At 54.2% G+C, this 25,309-nt stretch overlaps 2 protein-coding genes across 6 annotated transcripts in view; both read right to left on the bottom strand.

Moving 5' to 3' along the window:
- BRD1 (bromodomain containing 1) overlaps positions 1-2,813 on the bottom strand; it is a 36,277-nt gene extending 33,464 nt beyond the window's left edge. The window contains exon 1 of one of the 5 annotated variants that reach the window (XR_009689703.1): positions 1,418-1,825. The gene's annotated coding sequence lies outside the window, so the exon portion shown is untranslated. Of the gene's footprint in view, positions 1-1,417; positions 1,826-2,781 lie in introns of those variants that run through there. The other 4 variants (XM_061124311.1, XM_061124310.1, XM_061124312.1 and 1 more) reach the window with 4 other exon arrangements.
- A 686-nt stretch (positions 2,814-3,499) lies between these two features.
- Positions 3,500-9,527, bottom strand: LOC133044065 (proline-rich protein 2-like). The gene is made up of 6 exons (XM_061125628.1): positions 9,456-9,527; positions 4,448-4,573; positions 4,169-4,336; positions 3,959-4,057; positions 3,749-3,847; positions 3,500-3,637 (listed from the first exon to the last, which is right to left on the bottom strand). Exons 1-6 carry the CDS (start codon positions 9,525-9,527, stop codon positions 3,500-3,502), a joined length of 702 nt encoding a protein of 233 aa, XP_060981611.1.
- Positions 9,528-25,309: the final 15,782 nt, after the last annotated feature.

The raw sequence follows: 25,309 nt of genomic DNA, 5'->3' as shown, positions 1-25,309 counted from the left end.
TTGCCACCAGGCCACTGCCCGCCCAGGGACTCCCAGGACCAGAGAAGGCAGGTGGTCAGGAGGGCCCCCAGAGGCACATGCACGAACAAGTCCTCCAGAATGCTGACGCCTACTGCTCACTGATCACCTTGGACCCACACCCCTCACAAGTCGGGGTCGTAGTCCCAAGCCCAGAATAGTACATGCACAGACCTGCACTCCTGGAGGCTCTGGCCACTGCTACCCTGGAGAGAGCCCTCAGCCCGTCACTGTCTCCACGAACACACCCTCCACCACCGTGTGGAGGCACAGGCCACCCAGCCGCACCCGGACCCAAGAGGGCAGCCCCATGCTGGCCTGGGCAGGCTTCACCCCTAGGAGACCCCACCCAGCCTCTCCAGGGCCTCAGAAGTGGCCACCGCACGTCCGCCACCTGCCCTGCCCCTCGGGGGCCTTCTCAGCTGCTGGCTTGACCACAGTGCTGGGCCGTAATCCTGCCACAGCGAGGGCAACCCGGAGACCCCCTCGCCACCCACAGAGTGCTCCTCCTCTGTACCAGGCGCAACACACGCTCAGGCGCCTTAAGCCTCGGCCAAGGAGACTTTCGGGCATTTGCTCTTGTCAGACGTCTGCCATCGACCACCGGCAAGTTCTATTTCCAGTCTCCCTCTCCTGACAGTCCCTGACTCTGGTCCACCACCCACCAATCAGGATGACACCTTAAGAACTGATGACAATGCCCTCTCCTCCCTCCAAACAACCACACACCACTGCCAGGAAGCAGAGTGATGTTGACAAGACTGGCTGACACACAAGCCAGGTGGAGCCCAAGGCCCACCGCTGGACAAGGCCCTGGGGAGTTGACCCAGGAAAAGCCGTCATACGGTGGCCTACGCTGTCACACCTGAAAGGAAATCGCAGCAGACCCGAAATGCACTCCTTAAGACAAGTCCTTCTGACCGTGGTTTTCCTTCTCTTTTGTCAAACAGAAATGTTTATCTGAAATCTGACAAGAATGCCCTACAAAGGGGAGCATGAGAGCCACCATGGGCAAACCAACCCTAACCCACCTGCATCTCCGCGTCCCAGGGGCCCACACAGCCCTGGATTCCTGGAGTGCAGTCAGCCAAGCTGTCCCCCGGCTGGCCCTGGCCCTACCATCCCTTCTGGGGACAGGACAGTCCCCCTGCTGTCAGCACCACAGCCTGCAGGAAGGCCCCCAGTGCAGCCGGGACACAGCGCGCAGCCTCAGGGGTCCTTCAGGGTGGGGCAGAAGCCACAGTTGGTTACTCAGCAGATGAAAGGCAAACGTGTAATTTTCTCCTCCAGAGCACAGTACCAACAGCACTAACCATAACCAGCTCTTCAAAACCCATATGCTCCTGAAGGGACTGAGGCTTTGTATCTGGCCACTTGCTACAAGAAGGACAGCACTTACTGGTCACGGCAGCTCTGCAATCTGAAAGCTCCACGGTGACAGGGACAGAAGGCGCTGGTCACTCTGCAGACCACCTCACCAGCCCACCATTCCCCTACACCCCAGGCTCCAAACCTTCAACCTCCCTCCACCTGGAGCTTCCGTGCAGGACAAAGGTTCCCACGTGGAGACCATCGGCAGCCCCTCCAGACCCTTTTGATAAATGCCCCTTGAAAAGCCATGCGACCACGAGAGAGGATACGCGGCACCCGGGGCCGGTTCACCTTCCCCATCACCGCCTTTCCCGCCTGGCCCTGGGACAGCCACGAACACCCTCGCGCATGGGCGGCACACGGCGCCTACCCCCGCGACCCTTCCCGGGCGGTGGGCGGCTCCTCCAGCGGGGCCCGGCCGCAGCGCGTGCCCCGTAAATTACAACCAGGTCACTTCTTCCTGGGGGCCCGGAGGCCGCCCGCTGCGGGCGCGGGAGGGGGCGGCCGCCCGAGTCCGCGCGGCCCTGGAACAGGAAGTTTCCCGTCCAGGCTCAACAAGCCCAGCGCGTCCGTTACATAACGCGACCCTCGGGCAAACGCTCGGCCGCGGAAGCCGAGACCCCGGGTCGCCCCCATCTCGCAGGGCGGCCGGGCGGGAGGCGCGGCGGGCAGGGCGGCCCCGCCGCCTCCACAGTCCGGCCTCCCTCCCCGTCCAACCTCCTGCCCGCCGGCCTCGCCTCCCTCCCTGTCGAGCTCCCAAGCCGCCCGGGCTCCCTCCCCGGCCCGACCTCCCACCCAGGCCTCCCCGCCTCGCCAGACCGGCCTCCCGACCGGACCTCCGGGCCTCCCCGCCTCGCCAGGCCGGCCTCCCGACCGGACCTCCGGGCCTCCCCGTCGGCCGGCCTCCCTCCCTGCCGGCCGCTCAGCCTCTCCACCCGGCCCGCCCTCCCTCCCCGGCCCTACAGCATCCCGACCGGACCCCCAGGCCTCCCCGCCTCGCCAGGCCGTCCTCTCCGGCGGCCGGCCTCCCTCCCCGCCGGCCCCTCGGCCTCTCAACCCGGCCGGCGTTCCTCCCCGTCCAGCCTCCCACCCGCCGGCCTCGCCTCCCTCCCTGTCGAACTCCCAAGCCACCCGGCCTCCCTCCCCGGCCCCCCAGCCTCCCGACCGGGCCTCCGGGCCGCCCTCCCCGGCCTGCCGCCCGCCGGCCCCGGCCTCCCCGCCGCCGCCCCCACACCGCGGCCTCCCCCGGCCCCGCCGCCCGCGGACAATGCGTCGCCGCGGCGGCCCCAAACATGGCGGCGGCCCCAGCACCGAGAGGCCGGCGGCGGCGGCCCGCGGGCGAGGCGGCGGCCCCGGCCCCGGCCCCGGCCCCGGCCCGCCCGGCGCACTCACCTTCGGGGCCGCGGCCGCGGGAGCCGGGCGGCGGGCGCGGGGGCCGGCGCGGCCGAGGCGGCGCTAATGGCGCCCGCGGCTCCTCCGCCAACGGCCGCGCAGGCCCGGCCCGCCGCCGCTCTGGGCGCGGGCTCCTGGCGGCGGCGGCCCGGCCCGGCTCGGCGCGGCGGCCGCGGGCTCGCGGGCGGCGGCTCGCGCGGGCGGCGGGGCCGAGCAGAGGCCCGGCGCGGGAGCCCGGCCGGCGGGCGGCGGGCGGCGGCGGCGGCGGCAGCGGCGGCGGCGGCGCGACGGGGCGCTGGCGCGGGGCTGCTCGGACGCCAGGGCCGGCTCGCTCGCCCGCTCGCTCCCCAGCGAAGCAAACAATGCGGCGAGCGCTCCGCCCGGCGCGCTGCGTGCGAGACGCGCCCCGCCCGCCGCCGCCATGACGCGCGGCCGCCGCCGGGGGAGGGGACGGAGGGCAGGGCCGCGCGCCGACGCTCGGGCCGGGGGCATCTGAGGGCCGCGGGCTTCAGGGGAGGGGCCGTCGGGCGGGCGACGGGGACCGCACACGGGCCGGGGGCATCTGAGGGCCGCGGGCTTCAGGGGAGGGGCCGTCGGGCGGGCGACGGGGACCGCACACGGGCCGGGGGCATCTGAGGGCCGCGGGCTTCAGGGGAGGGGCCGTCGGGCGGGCGACGGGGACCGCACACGGGCCGGGGGCATCTGAGGGCCGCGGGCTTCAGGGGAGGGGCCGTCGGGCGGGCGACGGGGACCGCACACGGGCCGGGGGCATCTGAGGGCCGCGGGCTTCAGGGGAGGGGCCGTCGGGCGGGCGACGGGGACCGCACACGGGCCGGGGGCATCTGAGGGCCGCGGGCTTCAGGGGAGGGGCCGTCGGGCGGGCGACGGGGACCGCACACGGGCCGGGGGCATCTGAGGGCCGCGGGCTTCAGGGGAGGGGCCGTCGGGCGGGCGACGGGGACCGCACACGGGCCGGGGGCATCTGAGGGGCGCGGGCTTCAGGGGAGGGGCCGTCGGGCGGGCGACGGGGACCGCACACGGGCCGGGGGCATCTGAGGGCCGCGGGCTTCAGGGGAGGGGCCGTCGGGCGGGCGACGGGGACCGCACACGGGCCGGGGGCATCTGAGGGCCGCGGGCTTCAGGGGAGGGGCCGTCGGGCGGGCGACGGGGACCGCACACGGGCCGGGGGCATCTGAGGGCCGCGGGCTTCAGGGGAGGGGCCGTCGGGCGGGCGACGGGGACCGCACACGGGCCGGGGGCATCTGAGGGCCGCGGGCTTCAGGGGAGGGGCCGTCGGGCGGGCGACGGGGACCGCACACGGGCCGGGGGCATCTGAGGGGCGCGGGCTTCAGGGGAGGGGCCGTCGGGCGGGCGACGGGGACCGCACACGGGCCGGGGGCATCTGAGGGGCGCGGGCTTCAGGGGAGGGGCCGTCGGGCCGCTGTGGGGCACCCGACATTGCCTCTGGAGGCCATCTGAGGGGCGCGGGGTTCAAGGGAGGTGGGGCGCGGACACCGGGCCTGGGGGCATCTGAGGGGGTGCTGGGCGGGGGAGCCTGGGAGGGGAGTGGGAAGGGGATGAAGGGGGCCGATCCAGGAGTCGGGAGCACTGGATGGGGTGGCCCCGCTGTGTGTTGGGGGAACCTTGTGGGGGAGGGGTGCCTGACGGGGGGGCCACAGGACGGAGGGAACCCAGAGTGAGCGCCCGATGGATACGGGCCGAGAGCCGCGGGCAGCCGGGAGGGCCCTGCGCTGGACGGCCGGGCCTCGGTGGAGACCAGGGGCCACGGGTACTGGCAGGGGCAAGCAGCGGGGGAGCCCTGAGGAACTGGGGTGCGGGTGTGGGGGGCCTAGGATGGGAACACCCTCCGTGGGATCCAGGTAGGACAGAAGGGGCCTGAGCAGAGCTAGTTCAGAGGCCTGAGGGTTAGCCAGTTAGTCCCCACTGGCAGCTTCCACTGTGGCCTTGGCTTTAACTCCAAAATTCAGTGGTTTCATGATAGTTTTCGTCTCCAGAATGAGTCCCCAAGTGTTTGGGGAGGGGGAAGAGGCCTGGCTGTTTCCCTGAGGATTTGGCCATGAAGGAGCCCAGCCCTGCCGGGGGTGGGTCAAGCAGCCAATAGCCCCCAGTCTGTGGCAGCCAGGGAGGCCCCTGTGTAAGAGAAGAAACATGCTCCCAGGGCAGGGCCTGGGTTCTTCAAAGCCCCAGGAGACCTTCTTCCACGTGGGCGGGCAGGGCAGGGACCACTGCTTAGGTTCTTCCGGGAAACACTTTATTGGGAGTAGGCTGGCCCTGTCCACCCACGTGTGCTGGTGGGGGCCTTTTGCTGACCAGAATTTGTGCATCCAGTGTACAGATTGAAAAGTGAAAGCTTGGTGGATGGCTAAGGACTGCAGGCAAGGTCACCCAGTGATTAAGTTCCTAAGCAAACTCCAACCTCCAGACACATCCTTGGGCCAAGGTGAGGCAGACCCAGCAGTGGGCCCCCGATCACATTTGCACCAGATGCAAGAGCCGCACCCACGTCCTCCTCCCTTACAAATGTCCGCTGTCTGGGTCCAGATGTGTGGGAGCAGCAGCGGAGAATAAGCACCCTTGTCCACCCTGGGCAAGCCAGGTGCCGATAGGAAGCTGGAGACAATCTTGTGAAAGAACAGACAGGAAACAGCCCGGGAGGACGGCTTCTCCACCACCAGAGTGACGCCAGGAGTGAAGGCATGTCCTAGTGGCCTTCTGGAGTTCCAAGGATGAAGAGACTAGCTCAAAAGCCTTCAGTGGGGAAGGGTCTTCTTTAATCAGGTGGAACCTGATTGTCAGTTGGCAAAGGGGTGAACCTGTCAACATTCTCAGAGAACTGAACCTAAAATTCCGTACACAGTGAAACTAGCATTCAAGAGAGACAGCAAAATAAAGGTGTCTTCACACCTATAAGCATCCACACACCAAGTCTCTCAAAAAGGACTGAAAGATATGCCCTAGAAAATAAAAACTGAAACCAAGGGTGAGACCTTGATGCCACAAAGAAACAAGCTTAGACTGTTCAGGGAGACCCAAACAACGACTTGAGAGAAAGTCCCACGTGAGACCGGGACTATGGGAAGAGGAGGGAGGAGCAGGAAGGAAGCCCACCCGACCGCTCTTGTATCACAGCCCTGAGTGCCCACTGGAAGGACTGATGCTGAAGCTGAAGCTCTGATACTTCGGCCACCTGATTCGAAGAGGGACTCATTGGAAAAGACCCTGATGCTGGGAAAGAATGAGGGCAAAAGGATAAGGGGGTGACAGATGGTTGAAGGGCATCACTGACTCAATGGACATGAGTTTAAGCAAACTCCAGGAGACAGTGAAGGACAGGGAAGCCTGGCATGCTGCAGTCCATGGGACCAAAAAGAGTCAGACATGACTTAGCAACTGAACAATAAACAACAAGAAAATTTTAGAATCAAAAGGAAAAAAGTCTAAAATTCCAAAGTTTCCATGAGAAAAATGGAAATAGGACTTGCAGATTTCAAAACAGCCAGGAGAAAACTGAAGTGAAGAAAAATTGTGCCAAGAAAAAGCCGAAAAGAGAAAAAAGATGATAAATGAGGAACACAAAATTAGATGACAGGAATAAACTCAAACATCTGAGTAATCAGAGACATGATGGAATTAAAATCATCTATTAAAACACAGAGACTCTAATTAGAATGTTGACACAGTTAAATACTAATGAGAAACACACCCCAAAAATGTCACCTAGATTGAAAATAAAAGGGTGGAAAACATGTATCATGCAACTTTTGTTCCTCAGAAGACCATAAGGAGAATGAAGAACTGAAAACTAGAAGATATTTGTGACACAAACACCTTGCAAATGATTCATATCCACAATAAAGAACCCTCCAAATCCATTAGAAAAGACAAGCCAAAAGAATGATGGGCACGTCTATCATCAGTCTCAGAGAAGATCATGGAAAAACCTCCCTGGTGATTTTGGAAATACAAACTAAAACCACACCAAATGAACACAAACCCTGCTGGCCAGAACTCCAGGTGACACAATTATCTTGTAAACGATGTGGCATTCTTCAAAGAAACTGGGTGTGTGCGTCAGCTAGCCATTGCCGCATAACAAACCACCCCCAAACTAGGCAGCTTCAAACAACAACAATCACTCCTTTCACTCAGGAATCTGCTACTTGTGAGAGATGTCAGCAGCACTGCTCCTTGCTGCACCCCCGGTGCCTCCTGGAACACCCAGCACCTGTGTGCCGGACAAGCTGGCTCCTGCTGTGGGCTGCCGGCCTGGGGGAACGCCCTCAGGGGAGGGTGGCCAGGTTCCGAGAGCAAGAGTCCGGAGAGAACCAGGTGGCCCCATATCACTTTTCAGACGTCATGTAGCATCCCTTCTCCACAAAGCTGACCCGGTTCGGTAGATAGGGGGACAACGACCCCTACTTCCTGTGAAAATCAGTATCAGGGTCACATTTTAAGCAGAGCACGTGGCAGAGAGAAGTGACTATGGCATTTGGGGAAATGCAAGCTGCCAGGGTATGCACACCTGTTCCCAGCGCTAAGGTTCAGTCAACAGATACTCGTAGGGACGTCCCATGCCTGGCCGCATGCCAGAGAAACCTGCACCAACCCATCAGGAGACCGGGCAACATTTTCAAAGCAGCACTACTTTTAAGAGCAAAAATACTGCAAAGTGAAAGTGTTAGTCGCTCAGTCGTGTCCAGCTCCTTGCCACTCCATGGACTGTAGCCCATCAGGCTCCTCTGTCCATGAAATTCTCCAGGCAAGAGTACTGGAGTGGGTTGCCATTCTCTTCTCCAGGGGGTCTTCCCAACCCAGGGATTGAACCCAGGTCTCCTGTGTCTCCTGCATTGCAGGCACATTCCTTACTGCTGAGCCACCACGAAAGCCCAAGCCATCAGGGAAGCTCCCCATTAGATGCATCAAGCTCGGCTCAGCTCTGGGTACATCCCTGACCCTCCCGCTCCACAGCCCTCCCTCCCCACCCCACCCCATTCTATCTTTGCTGAAAGCTTAGGCCTGACAAAGGCAAGGAGATGGTATCCGTGTTACTCTGTAATGTTCTATCGACACTTTTTGGCAGGAGTAAGATTAAAATCCTTCTTCTTGATCTACCTTTAACCTTTCATTTAGTAGACTGTGCTTTTGCAAACAATATTCTTTAAATGATATTTTCTTACTTTGGAATTCAGGGAAAATCGTTTTTACCCACAATTAAATTCTAAGAGAAATCTAGTTATTTGCATAGGTTCCATAGAAATCAGTTCTCTTTTTTACCAGGATGTAATTAGACAAATAAAGAAGGAAATGGCAACCACTCCAGTGTTCTTGCCTGGAGAATCCCATGGACGGAGGAGCCTGGCGGGCTGCAGGCCATGGGGTCTCGAAGAGTCGGACCCGACTGAGCGACCGACGCTAATTAGACAAAAGGACTGTGCCGCCAAGGCCTGACACGGGTGTCACATTTGAGAACACGTCTCCTGTGATTCGGGATGACCCGTCCATCTTTGGAACCAGGGTTGTAGCCTCTGTGATGAACCAGTGCCCACAGGCCCACAGCAGGGCCTGAACGATGGTGTGCCTGGGTTCCGCTTCGGATGCAGTCAGGCAGACGGGAACTGTGCCCAACCCCTAGGTCCTTGTGAAGAAAGAAACTCACCCACATGCACAGGTGTTGCAGGCAAGAGAAATTTGAATCTCAGGTGTGCTAGAGACTCAACCCCACATTCCTGGTGAGGACATCTCCAGACAGAAGTGGATTTTCCAGCCTTGGTTGTTAGGTAACCCCGTGTGGCTTAGCTGTGCCAGCCCAGCAAGGAGGTGCAGATGTGTTAATTACCACTCCTTTCAGCACCTGTGTAGGTGAGTCAGGTCCAAACACAAAAAGACTGGCTTTCTGTGAAGAACCACCTTTGGAGAAGATGTATCCTCATGGCGGGGGGACTACTTAAAAATTTCCAAAACATGAATGAGCGAGAGGACGGCCGTGGGTCCTTTTGGTGGGAGGCTGAGTGTGTTCCAGCAGACCCGCCAAGGTACTTTTTGATTCTCTAGGGTGTGTATCTGTTTTACTTGCTGTTTACTATTGATTATGATTTTTAATAACTCAGAAAAGGTAGATTTTAACTGGCAGAAAATGGATGGGTAGGTATTGAGATTCTTGTCTGATAGCAATGCAAATGAATTTTCCCAGCGGTGATAGAATTTATTTCTGCAGAAAAGGTTAGTTGGAAGAGGTTGCAGTTTTACAGCCCCGTAGAACATTAACCAGGTTTTAATCTAAATCAGCGTGCTTACTCAAGCAAGCTTTTTTTCAGCCACTCACTACACATCCTTCTCTCTCTCCAGGGTTTTGAACCAGCCTCAGCATTACGCTGGATTCCTCATTAACGAGGTAACTAAATCTTGGACACATCCTCACTTCAGAGCTGGGGAGTTGTATTCTTAACTTTTGAAAATCACAGTTGGGCAGCTGCGTATCTCTTTGCGTCCTCGGCGTCTCCACTAAGACATGTAACAGACGCCCCTAACCAAACACGCCTGACGCCCGGCTCCTGGCCTCCGTCCCCAAACTGCTCCCCTGGTGTCCCCCCATCTGTTACGGGTTGAATTGTGTCCCCCCCACAGAGATAGACTGGCACCCTCACGCTCAGTACCTGTGGACGTGACCTTGCTTGGAAATAGGGTCCCTGCAGGCAGTCGAGGCCACTGGGGGGCCCTGAGCCCATGAGCGGTGTCCCCACAAGCAGAGGGAACTGTGGACGCAGACTCCAGGGGCGAAGGCCACGAGACCACAGAGGCAGAGGCTGGAGGGACACGGCTGCCCGCCCAGGAACGCCAGGAGTGACCCCCCCAGACAGGAAGAGGCGGGAAGGATGTTCCCGACGGGCTTCGGGGGGAGGCAGCCCCGACACCTGACCTCAGACATCCCGCCTGCATGGCTGGAAGACGACACGTCTCTGGGGTCGAAGCCTCAGGGCCGCCGGGTCTGTGGCGCTTTGTCAGGGCGCCTGGCACACTAATGCACCTTCTCAGGTGGTGGTGACTCCACGCCTCCTGAGAGGTGCTCCTGCTGCTCACGTCTGTTGTTACTCAGCTGCCAAGCTGTATCTGACTCTGTGACCCCATGGACTGCAGCATGCCGGGCCTCCCTGGGCCACCCCCGAATCCCGCGAGCTGCCCTCGGAGGCATCCGGAACCAGCCCAGTGTCTGCGCCCCTGCTGCGACCCGGCGCCAGGCTTTCCTCTCTCCCCTGCCATCCAGGCATCCTGACCGGGCTCTCTGCCGCCCCAGCATCGCTGTAGCTCTTCTCTGCACAGAGCCCACGTGATGCTATCACCCCTGCGCTCGGAACCTCCCAGTGGCTCCGCAGTCTCTCTCAGAATAAAAGCCAAAGTCCTCAACTCGACAACCAAAAAATAACCAGATGAGAGAATGGACAAACGAACTGAATAAACACTTGCCCGGAGAAGCCCTGCAAATGGCCAATGAGCAGACGAGAAGATGCCCAGCGTCCCTGGCCGCCATGGAAAGCAGACCAGATCCACAAGGAGGAGCCCTCCGCTTGTGCAGGGGTGGGGCAAGCTTCCAGTGAGGGGGCACGGGCTCCATCGCTGGTCCCGGAAGATTCCACATGCCCCGCACCGCTCCCGTGCCCATGCACCTCGATCCTGTGCTCACAAGAGAAGCCATGGGAGTGAGAAGCCCATGGCCACAGTGAGGAGCAGCCCCAACTCGCTGCAACTAGAGAAAGCCCGCATGCAGCAACCCAGACCCAGCACAGCCAAAGGAACGAAGTGATTAATCTGAAAAAGACGCAATGAGATACCACCTCACACCCTCTAGGGTGCCCAGAATCAAAAAATTAGGGGACTCCCCTCACAGCCCAGTGGTTAGGACCCCAACCTTCCAGTGCTGGGGCCGGGGTTCAGTCCCTGATTGGGAAACTAGGATCCTGCAAGCCATGTGGCCAAAAAAAAAAAAATCAGATAATAACAAGTATTGGTGAGGATGTAGAGAAGTTGGAACCCTCCTGCATTGCTGGTGGGAGTGAAAAATGCTACAGCTACTTTGGAAAACAGCTGGGCAGTACCTCAGTAATTCCACTCCTAGGTATGTGCCCAAGAAGAAGGAAAACACAGGTACACACAGAACATGTACACATACATTCACAGCAGTGTTGCTCATAATAGCCAAGAGGTGAAACAAACCAAGTGTCCATCAGTGGACCAATGTATAAATGTGTCTCCATGCATGTTGCTGCTGTTGTTCATTCAGTCGTGTCCGACTCCTTGTGACCTCATGGATTGCAGCACGCCAGGCTTCCCTGTCCTTCACCATCTCCTGGAGCTTGCTCAAACTCCACTGAGTAGGTGATGTCATCCAACCATCTCATCCTCTGTCATCCCCTTCTCCCGCCTTCAATCTTTCCCAGCATCAGGGTCTTTTCCAATGAGTCAGTTCTTTGCATCAGGTGGCCAAACTATTGGAGCGTCAGCTTCAGCATCAGTCCTTCCAATGAATATTCAGGACTGATTTCCTTTAGGATGGACTGGTTGGATCTCTTTGCTGTCCAAGGGACTCTCAAGAGCCTTCTCCAACACCACAGTTCAAAAGCATCAATTCTTCGGCACTCAGCTTTCTTTATGGTCCAACTCACATCCATACATGACTACTGGAAAAATCATAGCTTTGACTAGATGGACCTTTGTTGGCAAAGTAATGTCTCTGCTTTTTAATATGCTGTCTAGGTTTGTTGTAGCTTTTCTTCTAAGGAATAAGTGTCTTTTAATTTCATGGCTGCAGTCACCATCCACAGTGATTTTGGAGCCCAAAAAAATAAAGTCTCTCACTGTTTCCATTATTTCCCCATCTATTTGCCATGAAGTGATGGGACTGGATGCCATCTTATTTTTTTGAATGTGGAGTTTTAAGTTTTAAGTCAGTTTTTTCACTCTTCTCTTTCACCTTCATCAAGAGGCTCTTTAGTTACTCTTCACTTTCTGCCATAAGGAGGGTGTCGTGTGCATGTCTGAGGTTATTGATATTTCTCCCAGCAGTGTTGATTCCAGCTTGTGCTTCATCCAGCTTGGCGTACATGGAGTATTAGCTTATAGTGCTCAGTTACTGAGTTGTCTCCAACTCTTTGCAACCCCATGGACTGTACCACGCAAGGCTCCTCTGTCCATGGTAGTTTTTCAAGCAGGAAATACTTGAGTGGGTTGCCATTTCCTCCTGGAGGAACCAGGGATCAAATCCACATCTCCTGCATTGGCAGGCAGGTTCTGTACCACTGAGCCCCCAGGGAAGCCCGAATGGCGTCCTCTTCAGCAATAAAAAGGAATGAGGTACTGAAATGGGCCCCAACAGGGATGGACCTTGAATAACGTTCTGCAAAGTGGAAGAGACAAAACGTCACAGATCACATGACTCCATTCACATGAAATGTCCAGAACAGTCAAACCCATGGAGACAGAGGGCAGATTAGTTGTTGCCAGGGCCTGGGTCAGGCCGCGGGTGTGGGGTTTCTTGGGGGAAAGAAGTTTCTTCTAAAACTGACCGTGGTGAGGGTTGCACAACTTTGTGCATAAACTAAATACTCTTGCGTTTCACTTTTTTACCGCACCGTGTGGCTTGGAGGGTCGTAATTCCCCAGCCAGGGGTGGAGCCTGGGCACAGCAGGGAAGGCACCGAGTCCCAGGCACCGGACCGCCAGGGAACGCCCTTGAATTGCACGTTTCAAATGAGTGAACTGTGGGGCATGTGAATTACAACTCAGTAAGGCTGTCTTCCCTGATGGCTCAGATGGTTAAGCATCCATTTACAATGCAGGAGACTTGGGTTCAATCCCTGGGTCGGGAAGATCCCCTGGAGAAGGAAATGGCAACCCACTCCAGTACTCTTGCCTGGAAAATTCCATGGATGGAGGACCCTGGCAGGCTACAGTCCATGGGGTCACAAAGAGTCGAACACAACTGAGCGACTTCACTTTCACTTTTTTCACTTTCTTTCAAAGCTGTCTTAAAATACACTGAATAATCACATAAATTAAAAATCCTAACACTAGACAGTAGATGATGAAGACTTGTCTCTTCCTGCTCCTGCAACTAAACATAACTTTAAAAATTGGGAAAAGGGCTTCCCGGGTGATTCACTGGTAAAGAATCTGTCTGCCAGTGCAGGAAACAGGTTCAATCCCCAATCCGGGAAGATCCCGCATGCCACAGTGGACTAAGTCCCCGCGCCATGACTCCTGAGCCTGTGCTCCAGAGCCTGGGAACTGAAACTACTGAGGCCCGGCGCCCTAGAGCCTGTGCCCTGCAAGCGAAGCCGCCGCGGTGAGACGCCTGCACACCACAGCGAGAGAGTGGCCCCTGCTCGCCGCAACCAGAGAAAAGCCCAGCACAGCCGAAATAAATAAATAAAAAGATTACACATTAAAAAAGAAAGAACTTACAGGAGAGGAGAACGATCAACAGATACCAACAGTGAAATGAATCAGATGTTGTGATCATCTGACAGAGATTGTAAAGCAGCTGCCACAAAAATGCCTCTATAACCGATTACAAATTATCTTGAAACAAGTCGAAAAATGGAAAATCTTCTTGCATAGAAACAAGCTATTAAAAAGTCAAATGGAATCACAGAACTGAAAAAGACACCAAAATTTAAAACTCACTGAATGGGCTCAATAACACAATAAATATGACAGTTGAGTCTATGAACTAGAGAACAGAAGAGTAGAAATTACCCAATCTGAACAACCAAAAGAAAACAGGCTGAAGGAAAACAAACAAACAAAAATAAAAATAAAAACACAACCAAAAGCCTCTTGCAAGCAAACAGAAATGATACACTGCCTATAAGGGAAGAACAACTGGAATAACATTGGCTTTTTTATCAGAAACCACAGAGGCCAGAAGGAAGTGCCACATTTTTCAAACGCTGAAAGGAAAGGACTGTCAACCACGAATTGCATATCTAGCGAAAAATGCGTCAAGAACGAAGGGGGGCTTCCCTGGCGGCTCAGCGCTGAAGCGTCTGCCTGCGAACGCTGGAGACGCCGGTTCAGTCGCCCCTGCCGGAGACCCCACCGGCCGAAGGGCGGCCACAGTCCTTGAGCCGGTGCTCTGGAGTCATCCAGAGCTGCGGAGCCGTCGGGCCCCGAGCCCGCGCGCGCGGAGCCGCTGCGGTGAGAAGCCCGCGCCGCGCAGCTGCAGCACAGCCCCGCCCGCAGCGACTGGAAAGAGCCCCCGCGGCAGCGAAGACCCAGCGCAGCCAGGCGCGGAGCACAGAGCGCCAAAGCCTCAGCTGGCGAAGAGGAGGAAGTTACACAAACGAACAGAAGGAAGCAGAGGGACCTGACTGGCTGCCCAGTGGGGAGGCTTTGCACTTCACTGCCAAGGGCCCAGGTTTGATCCCTGGTCGGGACTGGGACCTCCTTGCCACACAGCACATCCAAAAAGAGATGGACGGGGAGACAAAGGCATCCACAGACAAGGAAAACGAAGAGAGCTTGTCACTGGCGGAACACCCCGAAAGAATCGCCAAGGGAAGATCTTCAAACAGAGACGACGCCACAAGGCTTAGACCCTCAGGGAGGTAAGGAAAACCACAGAACGGGTGACACAGAGGGACGTGGAGTGACCATTCTCATCATGACCCTCTTATGTCGCGCTGGGTGGCTGAAGCAACACTTGTAACCCTGTCGGATGTGGCGCCAGGTGGACATATAAGAAAGACTTGGGCACGTCGAGCTTTAAATGGGAATAGTAATGGGAGTTAAATGTAAGTAAGGTTTCTACACATCACTCAAAGGGCTGAGATTATATTCGCAGACTCTGATAACTTGTGTTTGTGTCCTGTAATACCCAGAGAGTTGAGGAAAACTGTACAAAATGTTATACTCAAAAACACTCCTAAAAAACCAAAATGGAATTCTAAACAGTGTTCAGTATCCCACGAGAAGGCAAGAAAAGAGAAAGAGAGGAATGATTAGAGAGGAAGCAAATAGGAAACGAATGATAAAATGGCAGAGTTCAGCCTTAATATATCAAAATTTTATACAAAAATGCTTTAAATACACTGAGTAAAACACACAGATTGTTGGAGTGAATTAAAAAAACCCACAACCTGACTCTATGCTGCCTACAGGACAGCAAATATAACTACATAGTAGGATAAAAATAAAAGGATGTAAAGAGTATTAATTCAAATATTAGCCAAAAATGTTGGCGTGACCACAGTATATTATTTATTACATATTAATGCATCATTTATCATGTTATCATTTATTACATATTAAAATCACATAAAGTAGACTGCAGAGCAAAGAAAATTTCTAGAAACAAAGAGGAATACCACATAATAATAAAAGGATCAATCCAGTTGGAAGACATGATGATTGTAAGTATTTACACACCAAACAACAGAGTTAAAAACATATAAAGTGGGGCTTCCCTGGTGGTCCAGTGGTTAAGACTTTTCCCTTCTAACACAGGGGGTGTGGGTTCAATTCCTGGATGGACAACTAAGATACCATTTGCCACATGGTGTGGCCAAAAAAAATACATATATACATATGTGTGTGTGTGTGTGTGTGTGTGTGTGTGTGTGTTTATAGCAAAATATAATAGAACTGAAAGAAGAAATAGCCAAATCTAAAATTATAGCTTTTACTTAGGGACCTCCACACTCCACTGTCAGCAAATGATGGAACGTCTACACAAAGTCAGCGAAGATTTAGAAGAAGGCAGAACCGTCACCAAGCAACAGGGCCTAAAGGGTGTTTACAGAGCTGTCCAGTCCATCAAACAGCAGCAGAATAAACACCCTTTTCAGGCATCCAGGGAGCACTGACCAAGACAGACCACATCCTGGGTCACAGAACAAACTTCAACACACTTGAAAGGACTGAAATCACGCACAATATGTTGTCGGATCACGCGTGCGTGTGCTCTCACTCAGCCAAGTCTGACTGTTTGCGACCCCATGGACTGTAGCCCGCAGGCTCCTCTGTCCATGAGATTTCCAAGGCGAGAATACTGGAGTGGGTTGCCATTCCCTTCTCCAGGGGATCTTCCCGCCCCAGGGACTGAACCAGAGTCACCTGTATCTTTTGCATTGGCAGGCGGATTTGTTACCACTGAGCCACCTGGAAAGCCCCTGTCCAGTCAGTAGAAGACCAAACAGAACAAAGGCTGACCTCCTCCATGCACGAGTAACTTTTCCAAAAGACTGTCTTCTGATTTCATCTACAGCATCAGTTCCTCCTGATTCCATGGCAGACTCTCTTTGGACTTGAACTTTGACTCTTTCCTGAGTCTCCAGCCTCTCTGATCAGATCTTGGACCCACCAAGCCTCTGCAATCTCATGAACCAATTGCTTAAAATAAACACACACACACACACATTATTTGTTGTTTCTCTGGAGAACTCTCATATAAAACAGAAGGAAAAAAAGAAAGATAATAATATTAGGAAGAAAATAGGGGTGTTGCTACAAGCCCCACACGCAGTAAAAGGATAACAAGCAAGTATTACGAGCAACTCTGGGTCTTCCCTGGTGGCTCAGTGCTACAGAGTCTGCCTGCTGACACAGGAGACTCGGGTTCAGTCCCTGGTTGGGAAGATCCCCTGGAGGAGGAAATGGCAACCCACTCCAGTGTTCTTGCCTGGAGAATCCCATGGAGAGAGGAGCCTGGCGGGCTACAGTCCAGGGGTCGCAAAGAGTCAGAAATGACTTAGTAGCTAAACAACATGAGTAACTCTACAGACAAAATTTGACAACTGAGATGAAATGAACTAATCTCTTAAAAAACACAAACTACCACTATTCACTCAAAATAAAACAGATGACTTAAAGAATCATATAACTATTAATGAAGTTGAATTCATAATTTAAAACTCAAACAAGGACAGAAATCTCCAAACTTTCTGTGAAATCCCCATGGTTTCAGTGAAGACTTTTCCCAAATATTTAAACAAGAATTAAAACCAATTCTGAAAAAAAAAAAAAAAAAAAAACCAATTCTGCATAATCTCTTCCAGAAAATAGAAAAGAGGCACATCTCCAAATTCATTTTATGAAGCTAGAATCATCTAATACCAAAACCAAATAAAGACAGTATCAAAAAGAGCACTACAGACCAAAGTCCTTCATGAACATAGACACAAAAATCCTCAACAAAGTAATAGAATTCAGCAGTGTGTAAAAAGAAAAATTATACACCATGACCAAGTGGGATTTATTCCAAGGCTGCAAGGATGGTTCAATATTCAAAAGTAATGTGATCCACCATATTAACAGTCTAGAGTAGAAAAATTACATAATTATCAATCAATTCAGAAAAGGCAGTATTCAACATCCATACATGATAAAAAAAAAAAAAAAAAACTCTCAGAAAATCAGTAGCAGAGGGGAATGATCTCAACTATGACTAACATATTTCATGGTGAAAGACTGAATGCATTCTCCTGAGATCGGGAACAAGGGAAGCACGCTGCCCTCACCACCTTCACTCAGTCACGTTCAGGCTGGAAGCGTCACCCAGCGCAGTAACCCAAGAAGGGCCGTCTCCGGTGCTCCTGTGGTTATAGTCCGCCTGCCAATGCAGGGGACACAGGTCCCGCCCCTGATGCAAGAAGACCCACACGCCTTGGGGCAACAATTTTTTTTAAGTAAGATAAGAAAAGGGAAAAAATGCATTTATCTCTGAAATGAAGAAATAAAACCACCTGCATTTTATTTGCAGATGACATGATTATCTACGAGAAGATCCCAAGGAATCTATCAATAAAATTCCTAGAAATGATAAGTGAGTTCAGGCAGGTCTCAGAATACAATATAAGCAGTTTTTTTAAAAAAAAAATCAGTTGTATTTCTACATATTAGCAACACAAGGACACTGGAATTAAAAACATAACACTATTTACAATGTTTCAGAATAAAGTTAAAACTGTGAAAATAATATACTGCTGATTGAAAAACTCACAGATCTAAAGAAACAGCGAGCCATACCATTTTCATGGTTAGAAGACTAAAAATAGTGAAAATGCTAATTCTCTCCAAATGGATATACAAGACAAAACAAATCCTATCAAAATTCCAGCAAGGTTTTTTTGTAGATACAGACAAGATTATCCTCAGATGTGTATGGAATGGCAAAGCACTATAATAGCCAAAACAATGTTGAAAAGGAGCATAAAGTAGGGGACTCAGTCAGCCCAATGCTGACACCTGTGTGTGCTATGCCCATGGACAATAGCCCGCCAGGCTCCTCTGTCCATGGGATTCTCCAGGCAAGAATACTGGAGTGGGTTGTCATGCCCTCTTCTAAGGGATCTTCCCAATCCAGGGCTCAAACCCAGGTCTCCCACATTGCAGGCGGATTCTTTACCATCTGAGCCACCAGGGAAGCCCAAGAATACTGGAGTGGGTAGCCTACCCCTTCTCCAGGGGATCTTCCCAACCTGGGAATCGAACCCCGGTCTCCTTCAATTGCAGGCAGACTCTTTCCCAGCTGAGCTACCAGGGAAGCTATGGTAATCAAGACTGCGGTGTTGGTGGAGGGAACAGACGCCCAGATCAACAGAACAAAACAGAAAACCCAGAAACAGACCCATACAAATGTGTCCAAGTGATTTTTGACAAACGTGTAAAAGCATCTTGATGAAGGAAAGACAGACAGCCTTTTCAACCAATTGTGCTGGAGCAATTAGATGTGCCCGGGCTTCCCAGGTGGCGAAGTGGTGAAGAATCCGCCTGGCAGTGCAGGGGCTGCCGGATGTGGGTTCAGTCCCTGGGTCAGGAAGGTCCCCTGGAGGAGGGCACGGCAACCCACTCCAGTGTTCTTGCAGGAAAAATCCCATGGACAGAGGAGCCTGGAGAGCTATAATCCATGGGGTCACAAAAGAGTGGGAACAACAACAATTAGACATGCGCGGGTGGGGTAGAGGAAGGGAGGAGAGGGGAGGTGGGGGAGGGAGGAAGAAGGGAAGGAAACCCAAGGGTTTCACAATTCACACAAAACTCAAAATGGATCATGAGCTTTAACATAAAGCTAGAAAACATTTTGGAAAAGTGCAGTAGAAGATCTTTGGGATCTAGGGCAAGGCACAAAATTCTTAACTTGACACCAAAGGCAAAAACACAAAAAAGAAAGCATTGATAAAGTAGATCTCATCGAAATTTGAAACTTGCTCTGTAGGAGGAAAAGACAAGCTGCAGACTGGGAGAAAATATTTGCAAGCCGTCCATCTGACAGAGGACTAGCATACAGAACGTATAAAACCCTAAAAACTCAGCAGTAAAAAAATAAGTCATCCAACTTTAAAAATCAGCAAGAGATATGAAGAGACATTTTAAGGAAAACATACACAGATGTCAATTAAGCATCTGTAGGGGCTTCCCTGGCGGTCTCCCAGTGGTTAGGACTCCGAGCTTTCACTGCAGAGGGCAAGGGTTCAATCCCTGGTTGGGGGACCAAGATCTCGCATTAGCCTCTAAAGCACAGTGAGATATCACCCCCTATTACAGTGACAGAGGAAAAAGTTAGGACCACAACTGATGCCGGCCAGGACGTGGAGAAACAAGATCACTGATGCCTGCTAGCGGGACGTGAAACGGTAGAACTTGGCAGTTTCCTCAGAATCCAAACATGCAGGCCCATGTGACCCAGAAGGGACCCTCCGGGCATTTACCCCAGAGAACCGAAGACTTCTGTCCACACCCAAACACATACACAAACATTCCTAGGATCTTTATTTGGAACAGACCCAAACAGGAATTAACACAGATGTCCTTCAGCTGGAGATGGCTGAGCCAACCGTGGATACCAGAACAAAGAGTGGTCCATCCACCCCAGGGAACACTGCTGAGCAACACGGGAGATGGGCAGTGACACTCAGACCGGGCGCATGAGTCTCCAGGGAATTATCATGCTAAAGTCACTTCAGCGGTGTCAGACTCTTTGCGACCCTGTGGACTGTGTCCCACCAGGCTCCTCTGTCCGTGGAATTCCCAGACAAGAATATAGGAGTGGGTTGCGATGCCCTCCTCCAGGGGATCTTCCAGACCCGGGGATTGAACCTGTGTCTCTTACATCTCCTGCGCTGGCAGGCGGGTTCTTTACCACTAGAACCACCTCAGAAATCCCACGCTGAGCAAAACAGCCAATCCCAAAATGTTCTTCACCCTGGATTCCAACTTTGTTGTTGTTGCTCAGTCACTAAGTTGTGTCCGACTCTTTGCAACCCCATGGACTGCAGCATGCCAGGCCTCCCTGTCTATCATTATCTCCCAGAGTTTTCTCAGACTCATGCCCATTGAGTCGGTGATGCCATCCAACCATCTCATCCTCTGTCATCCCCTTTTACTCCTGCCTTCAATCTTTCCCAGCATCAGGGTCTTTTCCAGTGAGTCAGTTCTTCACATCAGGTGGCCAAAGTATTGGAGTTTCAGCCTCAGCATCAGTCCTTCCAATGAATATTCAGGACTGATTTCCTTTAGGATGGACTGGTTGGATCTCTTTGCTGTCCAAGGGACTCTCAAGAGTCTTCTCCAACACCACAGTTCAAAAGCATCAATTCTTCGGCACTCAGCTTTCTTTATGGTCCAACTCACATCCATACACGACTACTGGAAAAAACATAGCTTTGACTAGATGGACCTTTGTTGGCAAAGTAATGTCTCTGCTTTTTAATATGCTGTTAGGGTGGTCATAGCTTTTCTTCCAAGGAGCAAGCATCTTTTAATTTCATGGCTGCAGTCACCATCTGCAATGATTTTGGAGCCCAAGAAAATTAAGTCTCTCACTGTTTCCATTGTTTCCCCATCTATTTGCCATGAAGTGATGGGACCGGCTGCCATGATCTTAGTTTTCTGAATGTTGAGTTTTAAGCCAGTTTTTTCACCCTCCTGTTTCACCTTCATCAAGAGACTCTTTAGTTCTTTGCTTTCTGCCAGAAGGGTGGTGTCATCTGCATATCTGAGGTTGTTATTTCTCCCAGTCATCTTGATTCCAGCTTGTGCTTCATCCAGCCCGCATTTCTCATGATGTACTCTGCATATAAGTTAAATAAGAAGGGTGACAATATATAGCCTTGATGTATTCTTTTCCCAAATTGGAATCAGTCCATTGCTCTATGTCTGGTTTAACTGTTGCTGCTTTACCTGCATACAGGTTTCTCAGGAGGCAGGTGAGGTGATCTGGTATTCTTATCTCTTTAAGAATTTTCCACAGTTTGTTGTGATCCACAGTCAAAGGTTTTAGCGTAGTCAATGAAGCAGAAGTAGATGTTCTTCTGGAATTCTCCTTCTTTTTTGATGATCCAACAGATGTTGGCAGTTTGATCTAAGGAACACTAAAATGACAAGATTTTGGAAGGGAGTTCAGATCAGCAGTTGCCTTTCCTGGGTTTTGGGACGAGGTGGGGCAGTGTGATTATGAAAGGACAAAAGAACAATCATCAGTGGGACTCTTCAATGTCTTGATGGAGATTTCTCAAACCAACCTGGCTGATAAAACTGTATAAAATTTACCACACACACACACACACACACACACACACACATACAAGTAAAACAAATCTAGGGAAACCGGAACACGATCAGTGGCTGTACCAGCACCACCATCCTGGATGGGATCTTCACTTTCAGTTTATAAATGTTGCTTACTACTGGGGAGTCCTGGCTACGGCGTCCCAGGGCACCCCTGTATCATTTGTCAGAACTGCAAGTGAACCTCTAGTTATCTCAGTAACATTTTCATAAAAAATAAAACAAAACCCATTGCTAGCACTGTTTTCTGAAGAAATGACCAAAAGGCAAACAGCATGAGCACCCCATGCTCCTCAGAGAACTCTTGCCGCCCGGGGTCAGGACGGCTGGCCTCCTCCCACACCACGCTCAGCATTAACGTGACCTGCGCAGCCATCATCCATGTGTCCATGTGGAAGAAGCTGTTCTGTTAAGTGAAAACAGTAGATTTGAGAAGAGTACATATAGTAGTAAAATTTTAATCAACAGCCTTGTATGTAAAACCTGGGCCAGATATCTGTCTAATTGTTTTCAAAGTCATCCTTTGGAGGGGGTGTGATCATACACAGTTCTCCATTTTCCTTTCAGTGTTGGCTGGGCTCTTAACAGGGACGGCCCTCCTGTTAAGATTGGGCTTCTAGATGAAATACAGTTCACCCAGTTACATTTTAAATCAGATAAACACACCTTTTTAGATCTGCTAAATCTAGAAATCCTAGTTACCCACATAAACCCCGAGTTGTTTCTACCTTGGAAAATAAAACAGAGCCAGTCATCACGGACAGGTGCCTGACGTCTGGGGCCGGTGCCTGAGCCCACCCGAACCCTCCACCCAGTCAGGGCCTGCTCCCACCTGGGCATGTCTCCCCAGGCCCCCCGTCCCACACACTCCCACCGAGGACGCCTGCTGGGATCGCCACAGCTCTAAAACCACAGCCTCTCCACGGGGCCTCTTCCTTCCTGGCCCGTGCCCACAGCCCCAGGGCCTTTGCACCTGAACACCCCGCGTGCCCACCCCAGCCCACTGTTGCTTTTTCCTGACTGCGGCACTTACTGCCGCTATGTTTCCCTGCCCCCTCCCCACAAAAAAGGTTAAGCCCAGTTCTGTTCCCCCCGCACTCCAGTCTCAGCGTGGTCACCACCACCTGCGAGGCGCCCCACCTGCAGCTGCTCTCCAAGCCCTTCCTGAGTCCTGCCTCTCTCTCTCCTAAAGCCCTCGGGGCGCCTCCTGTAGAGGCCAGGGTCCCCTCACTGACTGCCCCGCACCCCAAGTGGTCTTGCTAACACAGCCATCCCAGCCCTTCAAGCCCCCTCTTCTGCAGCCCAGGAAGCGGCCAAACCCCAGTGGAGAGCCCCAGGAGCCCCTGCGCCTCAGCGGTGCCCCCTCGCCCTCACCTTCTCAGGAGCTGGGTGGTCCTACCCTTGGGCCCCCACGGCCTTCGAGGCAAGAGTGCAGGACTGGGGGGCACGTGGCAGACACGGCTCCCCACCCCCACCCCTGGGTCCCTCTCCGCCCCGTCCAGGGAAGCTGGCGCTGCCGTCACTCCAGTGTCTTGGGAAGGGCAGCCAGGCCCCTGGCAACGCCGGCTCAGGGTGGGACGGGCCTCGGGCTGTCCCGCTGTCAGTGAGGCCTCGGGGTCAGTGTTCCCGGAGCAACCGCCCTGCGCTCAGGCCCCTGGACCACTCACTTCTGGCCGTCACTCCCCAGGCTGGCGGACCCACAACAGCAGCATGGCCTCCTGCACAGAGTCAAGGACCACCCGGGGTCCCTGTAAGGTCCCGGGGGTTTGGCGCAGGCCCCGGAAGCTCCTCAGCCCCAAAGGAGGACGGCCTCGCCCTGCCCTGGGCCCCCTCCGCCCAGAGGAAAACCACGGGAAGCCGCCGACAGCAGGGCGCGAAGTGACGATGAAAAACGCCAAGGCGTGGAGAAGTGGAAGCCGCAGAGGCGCTTCCTTTCAGTCCCACTCCCGGCCTCGCCCACCCCAGGAGGCCACGGGGGTCCTGGGGGGTACCTGGATGCCGGTTACCTGCGTGGGGGTGGTACCGGGACTTACCCCCTCCCCCTGGCTTCCTGGGGCGTGGAGCCTGGAGCAGGGCAGGCGCGAGCCTGTGGGAAGGCAGGTAGGCGGGCTCCGGGCAGTGGGCATTAGACTCAGGTCTGCGGCCTTGACAGGCTTCCCTCCCACCCGTCTCGGTCCCTCGGCAGCCCAGACCCAAGCCTTGGGGCTCACTCTACCCCCCCACCCCTCTTCCACCCCCCAGTTCCCACTGCCTCCCTTGCATCCCCCCCAAAACCCTGACGACATCACCCCCACTGGAACAGGTGACCACAGAAACCTCCCCACCCCAGGCTGCCCATTGCCCCCTGGCCCTCCAGTGCCCCCGCGCCCCTCCTCCCAAACTGCAAACGCGCCAACTCCTGGGGGGCTGGGGCGGGCGCAGGGTGGGGAGGGCCAAGCCCCCCCCAGGTGAGGAGTGGGGTCAGTATGCAGAGTGACTCCAGGGTCCAGTTCAGAAGAGCCGAGTGGGGCCCCCAGGTGACCCGCTGATGCCTGCCTGGAGAGGGTGGTCCTCGGAGGGATGCCCAAGCCCCCGCCCACCCGGGCCCAGAGCAAATCCTGAGACCTGGACAAACTCCCCAGCGCCCTCCTGTCCGGGCCACTGTGTCCAGCAGCCCTGATCCACCTCTGACATGGGGGGCCGATGCTCAGCTCCCAGATCTTGTGTGACCCTGCTGTGCCCTGCCGGCTCCGCCCCCTCGGGGACGCCCCGCCTCCAGCTCCAGTCCTCCTCCCCAGAGGAGCAAGGATGTCACCGTCTGAGGTGGGGGTGGTGCTCCCAGGGACAACGGGGACAATGCGGACAACGTGGTGAGGGTCTGGTGGGTGCTCAGCATCCAGAGCCGCCTCCTGCAGCCGGACGGCTGCCCTTCCCGCTGGGCCCACCTGGGGTCTCCTCACCTGACCTGCTGGCAGTTTTCCCCTCCTGCACACACACACACACACACACACACACTCACACACACACACAGCATTCCTGTTGCCCCGAAGGGAAGGCAGGGACATGTGCAGAGGACAACGGAGGGGGCCCATTTTCAAGGTCCCAGAGCCACAAAGACCCGCACCCCAGAAAGAGGGAACCGTGGACTCTGGGACTCAGCCGGAGACAGGCGGGTGTCTGCCCCAAACCCCTATGCAGATGGGGCTCCATGGCATAGCTGCCCTCACTTCAGGCCCAGCCATCAGGACCCTTGATGTGGTCACCAGGGCCGGGCACCCAGCAGCTTCCACACGTGACACCATCAACCTCCTGTCCCCTGAGCTGGGCTTGGAATCAGCGTGGGGTGAACCCCTTCCAAGGACCACAGTGCAGCCCGTGTGGGCAGAGAACCACCAGGGCGCCGCAGGCCAGCCCGTCCTCAGCCTCGCTGGCCTCAGAGCGGGTGGCTGGGTGCTCTTTATTCCACACGTTGCCTAAGCGTGGACTGCACACCGCGGCCAGCACCGGGCAGGAAACGTAACCCTCCCTCTTTCCTGGGGCTTCGAGTCTGTGCTCAGAACTCAAATAAAACACAGGCACTCATGCTTCTCTTGTTTGAGTTAAAAATAAAGTCCAGCATCTTGGGCTCACAGAAAGTGCTCATCCAGGGTTTGGTACATGAATGGCCTGCAGCTGTTGACAGGGTCATGAAGTGGCCCGAGTCACTGGAATGGTCCGGTTTATGCTGGTGCCAGTCTCATGAGTGCCGTGCCCCATCTCAGGCCCATGGTGCCCCATCTGGGCATTTACGTTATGTTGTTGTTATTCAGCCCCTCAGTCGTGTCTCTCCGTGACCCCACGGACTGTAGCACGCCAGGCTTTTCTGACCTCCGCTGTCTTACAGAGTTTTCTCAGATTCATGTCCATGGGGTCAGTGAGATATGAAACAAAAACCCTTCCTGGAACAGGTCAGAGCAGGCACACCCAGCCAG

Source organism: Dama dama, chromosome 22 (genome assembly GCF_033118175.1).
Source record: "Dama dama isolate Ldn47 chromosome 22, ASM3311817v1, whole genome shotgun sequence".
Classification (NCBI taxonomy): domain Eukaryota; kingdom Metazoa; phylum Chordata; class Mammalia; order Artiodactyla; family Cervidae; genus Dama; species Dama dama.
Note: the sequence above shows the minus strand (reverse complement) of the source record. Positions and strands in the feature narration are given on the sequence as shown.